Genomic DNA, 12137 nt, shown 5'->3' with positions numbered 1-12137 from the left:
AGCTTTGTCTTCCAGTTGTTTTGAGCTTCAGTTCCCCAGAGCTCCAAACAGCATGGCCAACTGCTGGGGATACTGGGAGTTGAAGTTCAAAATATCTAGATGACCACCAGCTGAGAACCACTGATTGAAATTCAGATATATAGTCAGGGTAGTCTGGTATATCAGTATGCAAAAGGATTTTGTAGCACCTTAACATGGGAAAGACGTTGTAGAATAAGCTTTTGTAGACTTGGTCTATTTCCTCAGATGCATCAGTTCACTCCATGCATCTGAGATAGTAGACCAAACCTACAAAAAGCTTATGCTGCAACTTCCTTTCCAGACTTTAGTCTCAAAGGTGCTACAAGATCCCTTTGCATACTGATTTAAACTGTTTTAGGCAGTGGACTCTCCTGCAATAACATCAGATATCCCAGGATAGGGATCTCATATGGAAGAAAGTCTGTATATGTGGCATTATTTTTTAAAAGACACACATGAGATTTAAGATGGATTTGAATGTTGGACTATGACTGTGGAGACCTAATCTGGGGTGAGTAGGTCAGGCCAGGACACATATATGTAACTCAGTAGCCATGGTGTCTCTCTCTGTGTATCTCTCTCTCTCTCTCTCTCTGTATATATATATATATATAATAAATAATAAATAAAATCTTTATTTCTATCCCGCCCTTCCAAGAAGATCAGGGCGGCTTACAGCAGTGTGACATGCACACAATACAATATTATATATATATATATATAGAGAGAGAGAGAGAGTGTAGTGGTTTAGTCATTGGACGATGAGCCTGAAGACCTGAAGACACACACACACACACATACATAGATGTAGGGGTGTGTGTGTGTGTTGGACTATGACTCTGGAGACTAAATGTGGGGTGAGTGGCTCAGGCCAGGGCACATTACTTAGTTACATATATGTAACTCAGTAGCCAAGGTGTGTTTGTGTGTTACAGAGAAAGGGAGAGGGAGAGGGAGAGGGAGAGAGAGAGAGAGAATGGTATAGTGGTTTAAGCATTGGACTGCGACTCTAGAGACCAGGACTGGAATCCTTGCTTGGCCATGGGAACCCACTGGGTGCCCCTGGGCAAGGCACACTCTCTCAGCCTCAGAGGATAGCCAGGACAAACCTGCCAAGACAGACCACCCAGTGCTAGGGTCCTCTTAGGGTGGCCACAAGTTGGGAAGGCCCTCAAGGCACCCCAGGCTCCCAGAGGGGCTCCTGTTTCCTTGGGGAGCCCCTCTTCCCTCCCTGGCCCCTACATCAGCCCCCTCGGCCCCCAGCCCCATTGGAGGCGCCTCTCGGCCCCCGCCTGGAGCCCAGTTGGCAGGGAGAAGGTGGGGCTGGGCCAAGGAGCCTGGGGCTGGCAGAGGGTCTCGGGGGTGCCCCAAGGATCCCCTTGGACTTTGGGTGCCCCTCTTGGGGTCCCAAAGGGGAATGAGGGGTGCCTCCAAGCCCTAACTCCCCTATCCTTGGTTAGGAATGGTTCCCGCCAGACCCTTGCTCCCTTTGCCGAGGCTGGGAAGGGAGGTCCCTGGGCGGCCGAGGGAGGAGGAGGAGGAGGAAGGGGCTTCGGGGGGGGTGGGCTTTCTCCCAGGAGGAAGAGAAAGAGGAGGCGGCCACAGTCAGGACTGGCTTCCCGCCTTGCTCTGCTCTCCTCCACCTGCGCAGCCTCTGCCTCCTCTGCTCCCTTCTCTGTCTCTCTCTCTCTCAGGGGAGAAGATGCAGGGCCCCCCTGGACGCTGCTCCGGACCCCGGCAGGCTTCCCTCCTCCTCCTCCTCCTCCTCCTGCTGCTGCTGCTCTTCTCCTCCTCGTCGGAAGGCCAGCTTCGAGGTGAGGGAGAGACACTGCCCCCCCAAACCTCCTCCCTTTGCAGCAGGGCTTTTGTTTAGGGTGGGAAAGAGGTCCTCCATTTTAGGCAGTGGCTCTTCTGGGAGTTTGGGGGGGGGGCAGCTGTCCTCAGCCCCAAAGGAGGACAAGGCACAGGGTGGCCAGGGGTCCTCCTTTTCCAGGGACCTGCCCTCCATTGCAGCCTCCTGGCCACTGGGAATTGCCAGTCTCTTCCATTTGGAGCAGAATTAGGGTGACCAGGCGTCCTCCTTTCCTCTGGACCTGTCCTCCATTCCAGTCTCCTCTCCAGGAGGAATTCCCAAAGTGTCTTCCGTTTTGAGAAGGACCAAGGTGACCAGTTGTCCTCCTTATCCCCAGACTTGTCCTCTCTTCCACCCTTCTGTTTAGGAGGGATTCCCAAAGCGTCCTCCATTTTGATCAGGGGTTGCTATTTCTAGGAGTGTTTGGTGCTTTTAGGGTGGCAGGTCCTCCATCTTGGTCCTGGAATGTCCTACATGTTTGCGGTGCCTTCTCCTTTTCCTTTGCGGTGAGGGCATCTGTCCCCTGACAAGCATGGGTTTCCATTCCCACAAGTCTTTTTTTAAAAGGTTTTCTTGGGTCATGTCTCTCCATTTTTCTTTGTGGGACATTCAAGAAAAAATGGAGTGACATGATGACCCAAGAAAAGCTTAAAAAAGAAAACACTTGTGGAAATCCATGCTTCTCTTTGTTGTTGCTGTTGTGTGTCTTCAAGTCGTTTCCAACTTAGGTCGACCCTAAGGCCAACCTATCAGAGAGCAAGATTGGTTCAGAAGAGGTTTTGCCATGGCCTTCCCCTGAGGCTGAGAGTCTGTGACTCACCCAAGGTCACTCAGTGGGTTTCCATGGCCGAGCTGGGATTCAAACCCTGGTCTCCAGAGTCATTGCCCAACACTCAAAAACACTCAAACCACCATGTTTCTGTGAGTCCTGCTCAAAAGGGAGGAGGATTGGGGATTCCTTCTGGACAGAAGGCTGGAATGGAGGACAAGGGTCTTGGAAAAGGAGGACGGGGTGCAAAAGAGGCAAAGGTGAGGGAGGAGGTGGCCTCTTCCTCTTCTGAGCACTTGGGAATGGATGTGGGATGGTGGTCCCACGTCACTCCAGTCTCTCTCTCTCTGTGGGACAGGGGACTCCCTGTCAGCCAACGAGGTGTTACTTACTCAAGGGTTACTCCTTGGTTGCTCATGGTGGCATCGTGAGCCAGTTCTGTCCTCAGCAGCAGAAGCTCCTGCCTTCCCCTGAGGCTGAGAGTGTGTGACTTGTCCAAGGTCACCCAGTGGGTTTCATGGCCAAACCCTGCTCTTCAGAGTCAAACCACTCCTCCAGAATTCTAGGATTTGTAGTATTGGGAGGGGGTTCCTCACATGGGGGGCAACTGGCAGTATAAACAGTGATTACCCCAAGATAATCCTGCAACTGCACTAATGGTTTTCACACGACGCCATGTTCAAAGTTCTATTATCCCATTAATAACCTGTGATAATTCCCCCAACTGTGCTAATGGTTTTCACACGATGTCAAGGTAAAATATGATTAAAGTGCCATCATCCTGAGGATGACCGGGCAAGAAATAACAGCAAATCATTGACAGGGTTTTCCTGTGAATGACTTTTTGCTGTTTATTGCCTGTTTATTCCCTGGTTGTTCATGGGATAATGGCTCTTGTGTTCATCTCATTTCAATCATGTTTTAATATCAGTTGCGCAATTTTCAAAGTTAACCACTGTTTAAACTCCACATTCCCCCCCCCCCCCCCCTGATAAACTCAGAGGCCTCACCAACACTCTTGGGTAGATAAAGAAACTGGTGGCATGAGATTTCGTAGACTTCACTCAACTTCCTCAAAGGCATAGGAAGTAGAGCGAAGGCAACGAAAGCTCATGCTGCCAACATCTTCCTTTAAGTTACAGGTTTGTCACACTGGGGCTGATTTGGGCATTAAAGAGAGATTAAAGTGCATTTAAAGCATCCTGCAAATGAAGCAGAAAAGGCAAGTAATATCACACACAATTGCGCAAATAAAGTGATATTGGAAATGTATTGTCACTGAAATCCCAAAAGTAAAAAGATGAACATTAATGCTTCTTTGTGACCTTTTTAATGGCGGGTTTTGTGTGACGTTGTGTGAAACTGTTACACATAATTACGTGATTTTTTCCCCAGGATATTCACGGGATAAACTCCTTAGTCTCAAAGGTGCTACAAGATCTCTCTACATACTGATTCTGCAGACTAACAGGGCTATAGCTTTGAACTCTTGGGTAGAGAAGACCTGGTGAAATGACAGATTCCAGGGTTCCTTAGGCTGGAGTGACAGTCCTTTTAAACTGCATAATTGTGACAGTGTAGATGGAGCCACAGCAGCCATTGTGGCCTAGTGGGTTGAGTGTTGGGCTTTGACTTTGGAGACCAGGGTTCGGCCATGAAACCCACTGGGTGACCTAGGGCAAGTCACAGTCTCTCATCCTCAGTGGAATGGAAGGGCAAACCTCCCCTGAACTAGAAAACCTCATGATAGGGTCGCCATAAGTGGGAAACGACTTGAAGACACACAACAGCAGATGCAGTTTAAGTGTCTTGGATTATTTTCTTTCCATGGTGGGGTTCGGAGGTGGGACAATTCCTCTTTCTTGGTCCCAACGGTTGCACTGATCCTTATTCATCTTGGCCTTTCTTCACCTCTCCAGTCTCCTCCTCTCCCCTGGCTTTCTTAGGTTCCCCCACTCTTTTCTGTTTGCAATTTATAACTCTCCCCCCTTCCCTTCCTTTCCCTTCCCTGCCTGTCCTTTTCTTTCATCTTCTGCTGGCAGTGAAGGGGAGAACTGCTTTTGCCTTTGAGGGTAAAGGGGCCGCCCACTTGTTTTGTGGAAGCTGAAACTTGGGGTGGGTTGGGGAATGCTTTGAAGTGAAGGGGGGAACCAAATCATCTGAGACTCCCCTCCAGATTCCTTGCTTTCCTTTGTACCCATTTTATGTATAAATAACTGTCTTGATCTCCACACACAGACACAAAGTTCTGAAATCATTTGATGCTGTTGTTGCCCTTCCCCATTGACACATGATTATTGCTGAGGGGAGTGGATGAAGAGGAAAGGGCTCTTTGCAAAGCCTTCTCCATTGTCTTCTAACAAGGAGAAACAGCCACATTCACAGCCTTAGTCACAGCCTTATCCCTCCCTCCCTCAAACTGTCCTTTTCTTTCTGGCTAGGCTGAGCCTGGCATTCAGGACTACTGCTGCAGGGGCTCTCCAGCTATTGTCTCTCTGGAAGATGCTGATCACACCATTTTTTAAAAAAAGGTTGTTGCCTCTATCCACTTTTGAGGATTAGATAGATAGGAGTTGGCACTCACATGCAAGCTTCAAAAAGGGCTGCTGCATCCCAGACTAATGGTGCACGTGAACCAAGGCATCTCAGGGGAAGGATGCATTTCATCAAGCTTTTTTTTGTGGCACAGAAGCAAGTGTGTAGTCAGCCATCCATGGGGATAGTAGCATCTATTACTGTTTGGGATTACTGAGTGAGAGAAACAGAACTTGGGAGCATTTGTTAATATATTCTGCTGTCGTGATGACTAGAAACATATTTAAAACCGCAACAATGCAACATGTGTATGCCATATGAGAAATTTCTGGCTGAATATTTGGACCAGAATTAGAATTCTGACTAAAGTAGAGCAGGTTTGTAGTCAGACTTGAACGTATGATGTGTTACATGCATCTTTTATGGAGGCAAAATCTGCTCTTTTCCACTTAGTGTACTTTATGTGGCCATGACAACATCTTTTAGGATCTCAGATTTACAGTTTTGGGAGGAGTAATTGACAGGAAACGTTAAAGCCACACACACATTTAAAACTCTCTGTCATAGAGCTGTAATGTGTCACCAAACTGAAAATCCCAGAATTCCACAGGATGCACCCATGGAATCATTGTGCTATCATTGTGCAGTTGAAAGGGCCCCAGATTCGGTTGTTCATTCAGGCTCATTCAAGACATTTAGGTAATACTGTGTTCATAGATTTTTGTGGGTTTTTGAGCTATGTGGCCATGTTCTAGAAGAGTTTCAGAAGGGAACATGGCCACATAGCCCGAAAAAACCCACAAAAATCTATGGATGCTGGCCATGAAAGCCTTTGACTTCACAATACTGTCTTCAGTTTGTCACTTTTGGCTACCCACAAGAGCATGGTAGTTAAGGATAAAGTGTAGAGAATGAGAGTCAAGTCCACTCATTGGAGGAAAGACTTGGATATACCATAAATGTCCCTAATAAATGTACCTATTTGGAAGTAGGTCTCACTGAAACCAATGAGTTCAATAAGGATTACACATGAATGTGTATGATACTGCCATGTTCTTACTAAAACTGTTGTGTTATGCTATCTGTATTCATATGTTAGGTGACACATGCTGCTTAAACCTAGAATAACAAACTCATTTAAAATGGAAGGTCAGTATGCATAGAGCTCCTCACCCCCACCACCCTAGTTTCCAGAGTTACATTGCTCATGTGAGTCAATACAGGCAATTAAATATGCAAGACGGTTAGTTGAAGTAACCTATGAACCAGATCCTTTTAGTTTTGCCAGTGGCAGGTTAGCCTACTGGAGAATTTCCCTGGAGCCTCCAGGTCACTGGAGCAATCTGCTGGGTAGTGCTACAAATGGGGTGAAAGAGTAAAACACAGCAGAGCAGAACAGATGGAAAACAAATACAGTATTGCCATTCTAAGCAACAGGGAAGACAATTGTGTGTGTGTGTACCACACATATATTATGCATACTTCTGAAACCTAGGAGAGCGACATGTTATCTTGGAGTAATAGCATTTAAAAGTTGTTGGGTTTTCCCCTCCTGTGTTGTCTGTGAGCTTTCTTCGTACAATGAAAGAATAGCCTGTAAGTTAACATATGGAAATTGTATCTACTCCTTTGCTAATTGGTTCAAAATGAGAATGAAATCTTGGAAGATTTGCACTTTGAAAGGCATATCATGTGTCATTTTCATGGGCTTATACTATTAGTGATTCTGTACATTTAAAATGAAAATAAAGTTATTTTTACACTGTTTGGACAGTGTCAGTGAAGACCTAGAAAGTTGTCTAGCATATATTGTGACATACTTGGGTGTGATAGTACTGGAAACCTTCCAGACATTACCACCAGAGCTCTGAAAAGCTGCCAGAATCCCTTTGGCTCTCACAATAGTCTCTGGTTACTGCCCATATAAATGCTGCTTATTCATCATTTTTAGAAATGGATTGAGAATTTCAATTAATAATAATACATTTTATTAATTTTATTTATATTCTACCCTTCAGATACTTATGTAGGGTGGCCAAACTAAAAAAAAAAAAAAAAATTATACGGTCCCCCCCCCCCCCCCCGGGCAAGTAAATAACATGTTCCACTTGTTATAATTTTAAAACTATTCAAAGCCTGCTTTCATTTATATCAGGGGTTATATTTGTATTTGTTTGCTTTACATGTAACAGATGTGTAAAGGAAAACTTTAAAAAGAAGATAGGCCTTTGAAAGTCTGGCATTTGGATGAACTGTGTCCTTGTGGTCTGCTTTTGTATTTAGTCTTTGGAAAGGGGAAGTAGAGAGCACATGTGGTGCAGTTGTTTGAATGCTGGATTAGGACACTGGAAGAACAGGGTTTGTATCCCTGATCAGTCATGGAAAACCACATGGGTAAGTCACACTCTCTCAGCTTCAGAGGAAGGCAAAGGAAAGGCACCTCTGAACAAATCTTACCAAGAAAACCCCATGGTAGGTTCATCTTAGGGTTGCCATGTTAAAAAATACTTGAAGACAGACAGCAACATAAAACTAGAACTCAATGTCACTGTTCTCCATCTGTCTTAATACCCAAATGGGAACTAAGTCATTCCCTCTTGCCCCACACCTTGTGGTGAACTTTGGCAGTGACATGTTCAAATTTTGTTTCAGTTATTACTAAGGCATGTGAAGGACAGGACACACTAGGCAGTTGTTTTTTCATTCTGTACAGGTCTCAAGCCTTTCTGCATTTGTATTCTTTCTGTGTCACTCTCAAACTGACTCTAGATAGAGCTACAGGAAGACAATTGTTCAGAAAGTATTAAAACAACTTAACACACAAGGCTTCTTAAGGGATTCTTTTGAATAGTCAATACAGTGACATCTACATCCAGGTTTAGACAATGATGGCAAATCTCATGTGGATGGTTTTAATTGCTGACTCTCTGTGATGTTAGAAAGCCAGTATGGCACAGTGGTTTGCATGTTGGACTAGGACACTGGAGACCACAGAGTTCACATACCTGCTTGGCCATGGAAACCCACTGGGTGACTTTGAGCAAGTCACACTCTCTCAGTTTCAATGGAAGGCAGTGGCAACCATCTGAAGAAATCCTGCAAAGAAAACCCTGTGATAAGTTTGGCTAGAGTTGCCATAAAATGGAAATGACTTCAAACACATAGAAACTGTGTGAAGTTACAAACCTCATCCTTTTATGTGCATTGGTAATGGAGTTGAAGCCAAAGAGGCACAAGTTCTAGGTATCAAGGTATAAATAGGTAATTATATATTTAAACTTACATAAAATCTAGTAGGCTTTCATGTGTGTTTCATGTTCTTCCATTTCATTTCAGTGTAAGAAAACTTTTCCATGTGCATATATGTGTGTGTGCAGAGCTGCCCTTCACTGAAATTCTAAGGTGATTGTCATATATTCATGAGAAGGAAACAAGTGAACACAATGCTTCTATCAAAGCCCTCATGTAGCCTGCAAAATCAAAGTCATTGTCACCAAATACTGTAGCTTCTCATTTTACTTCTGAAAAAAATCGATTTAAAAAAAAAATTGGGCACAAGATCATAATTTTGCTTTTTTAAAGATAAGTATGCTTGCCTATTACTGGAACTGCTGCATATCAAAATCCTTTTGAGGGTAATGGGTTTGCAGAACTCAGCATTCCTTTTTTTTTTTTATCTAAAGATGCTAATCCAGAAGCAATCCCAAGCATGTAAGGAAAATTCAGATAAATACATTATGTTTCTGAAAGTCAAAATAACTTTACTTCTAAAATTAAATTAACAAAATTAACATGGTTGTATCTATGGACAGAACAGCCACTTTGCCATTTTCACTATGCAGTGTTTGGTGGAATGCAAAACGAATATAGTAGAATACCGTAGAAACTAACATTGGTAAGATGTTTAGCATTTCCTGCTTTTCATTATGTGGGTGCATATTTCCCGATAGAAAACAAAGAAGCAATGAAGTGTAAGAATGCCACTGCTTTGCTTTAAAATGCTGATTGTGCTATAACTCTACAAGATTAGCTGTGATGTATTCTGAAGTATATAGTTTTCCTTCATTCCAGCCAGAAAATATGTTTTTAATGCAATCACAAATGTTTGAAATATAGTAGAAGAGTTTTTTTGATGGTCGATAGTCATTAAGTCTGTTCCAACACTAGTCTGCTGTATCTGCCCCACCTTTGACCCAGAAATCTCTTTGCTGTTAATATTGTTGAAACTGTATGAATTTTAGCAACGTAGGGGCATCTGGTAGAAATCTTAGCTCAGCCTTGAACTACAATACATTCCTTCCTTTTGTAATGTGGGGGTATACCGCCTCTTTCTTTTATTTCTTCCATCTGGCATCTTCCATTAGCCAGACTTAGGGACTATGTAGCTTCACCAGAATAACTGTATCATGTGTCATCAGTCTGCTGCTATGTTGGCTGTTATGCTTTGTGGGGGATATTATTTAATTTTAACATTAGCCCACTCATAATCCTCTCATCTAGGGCAATAATTTTGTGGGCTTTCCCCCCAATTTTATTTGGCTTTTTTTATCACCCATCCCCTGGGCTGTTTACATTGTGATCCCTTTTTAATCTTTGACATTTTAAAAAGTTGAATGTAAGCCACTTGAATCCATGGGTAAACACATAGGATATAAATTAAGTAGGTAATGTTGAGGACTGGTTTCAGTATAACAAGAAACAATGGTTTATTGGTATGTGTATTAAACACAGCACACATTCATTAGTTAGTGAACAAGGCAAGGTCAAGACCAAATTTTGATACTTGTGTACTTGAAATTATTAGAATATAATTTGAGTTTTCTGAGTAAATATCTATCATGGAGCTGTGGCTAGTTGAAAGGCAAAAGAGGAGAACTTTTTTATAGTTTCTTCTGTGTCAAAGATGGAAAGGGGAAACAGGAATGATTGCTATAACTGGCAATGGAGCAAGAAACTAGCTTCCCCTCATGTTATACAGTATTTACTCAGAAAACTCAAATTATATTCTAAAAATTTCAAGTACACAAGTATCAAAATCTGGTCTTGACCCTGCCTTGTTCATCAACTAATTGAAGGTTTTCCATGTTTAACACATGTAGCACGAAACTGTTGTTTCTTGCTATACTGAAATCAGTCCTCAACGTTATCTACTTAATTTATATCCTATGCACCTAACCCATGGATTCAAGTGGCTTACATTTAACTTTTCAAAAGGCAAAAGGGGATAACTTTTTTTTACAGTTTCTTCTGTTTAAAAGATGGAAAGGAGAAATATGAATGATTGCTATAACTGGCAGTGGAGCAAGAAACTAGCTTCCTCTCATGTCTGAACTTAGGGTAACATCCAGTTTTGGATAGAACTTGCAGTTCTTTTGCTACCCTGCTGCACCCTTTGCTATATATAACATCCCAATGCTGATATCAGGGAGCTAGAAAGTTATGCAGGAGAGAGCACAGTCTTTGGGCTGAAAAATGCTCCCTACCCTTGCCATGCTGCAAGAGCAGGGAGCCAATATTGGGTGCCTAGTGATATTCCCCATGTCTCCAACTCTGTGAGATCCACTTGGTGTCAGTGAAGGTGGTCACTCCCCTCCCGTGTCACATGTGTTGCCATGCCTCTTGATTTCATAGATGCCTTTGCTATACTTAGGGTTGCCATATCCCGCCTGTGGACAGGACTTTCCCGGTTTGGAGCGGGGCCACACGGTCCCGCCCCAGTTTGGCCCCGCCCCCGGGACTCCCCCCCAGCGAGGCCCTGGAGGCAGCTCCACCCCTCCCCGTGGCTGTGTCCCACCCTCCCTGCCTCCCTGCCTGGCTCAGCCTAGGGAGCAGGTCTTCAGGACACCTGCCACTCAGAGCTATTGCCAGCCCACTTGGTATATATGTCTTGCAAAAGGCATTACACTGGTGCCTCGGGTTACGAAATTAATTCGTTCCGCCATTCCTTTCGTAACCCGAAAATTTCGTAACCCGAAAAGGCTTTCCGTTAGCACTGGAAAGCCTATAGCTGCACTTTGCAGCATTTGAATTTCGCGCCGAAATGAATTTCGTAACCCGAAAAATATTTCGTAACCCGAAACAGTTTTTGCCAATCCAACTTTTTCGTATCCCGGAAATTTCGTAACCCGATCATTTCGTATCCCGAGGCACCAGTGTACTTTCCAGTTTACAGTGAGGAAAAAAAAGGACATAAATCGTTCATGTTTCACTGGGAGTCTAAATGCCTCATCTTTTAAATGTATACCGCGTCAGTATTCTTGTAATTCTTTATCACAGGATCGTTTTTGAGGCCCTAAACACCTTTACTTGTAATATGCAAATTTCTCCTGAAGCTGACCAATGAGAAAGAAGCAATCAGCCCTCCACTTGGGTTGGTTTTCAATGGAAGGAAGAGATTTTGCCTTGCTTGTAAATAGGAAGGGCTTTGGGGTAGCAAAAGGCTGCAGAAATAGTTTGACCCCCCCCCTAAACATTCATGGCTCAGTGCTATAGGATTCTGGGAATTGTAGTTTCTTGTGGCACCAGAGCTCTCTTGACAAAAGGAGGCTCAATGGTCCACAGAGCTACAGTTCCCAGGATTCCATAGCCTTGAGGAGGAGGAGGAAGGGTGCCTTGAAGGGCAGAATTGGGGCAGAGAAGGAGGAGGAGGAGCAGTTGGAGGAAAGCTGAGTCAGTGGCCATTAGGTCTGCCTTGGTTTTTTGGGGTTTTAAAATTATTTTTAGAAATATAAAATACTTATTTTATTTCATTTTATTAATTTTTATTATTGCTTTTTATTTTTTTATTTTATTAATTTTTATTATTGCTTGTTTTTATTTTATTTTATTAATTTTTATTATTGCTTGTTTTAGTTTATTAATTTTTATTATTGCTTGTTTTATTTTATTAATTTTATTATTGCTTGTTTTTATTTTATTTCATTAATTTTATTATTGCTTGTTTTTATTTTATTTCATTAC

At 43.3% G+C, this 12137-nt stretch overlaps 1 protein-coding gene across 1 annotated transcript in view; it reads left to right on the top strand.

The window, feature by feature from the left end:
- Positions 1-1623: 1623 nt before the first annotated feature.
- LOC121917303 (laminin subunit alpha-1-like) overlaps positions 1624-12137 on the top strand; it is a 124148-nt gene continuing 113634 nt past the window's right edge. Inside the window, exon 1 of the mRNA XM_042443152.1 lies at positions 1624-1835. Coding sequence (XP_042299086.1) covers positions 1724-1835 — 112 coding nt within the window. The 5' untranslated portion in view covers positions 1624-1723. The remainder of the gene's footprint in view (positions 1836-12137) is intronic.

This window comes from Sceloporus undulatus, unplaced genomic scaffold (genome assembly GCF_019175285.1).
Source record: "Sceloporus undulatus isolate JIND9_A2432 ecotype Alabama unplaced genomic scaffold, SceUnd_v1.1 scaffold_14, whole genome shotgun sequence".
In the NCBI taxonomy this organism is placed as follows: Eukaryota; Metazoa; Chordata; class Lepidosauria; order Squamata; family Phrynosomatidae; genus Sceloporus; species Sceloporus undulatus.
This window is presented reverse-complemented; position numbering and strand designations above follow the sequence as displayed.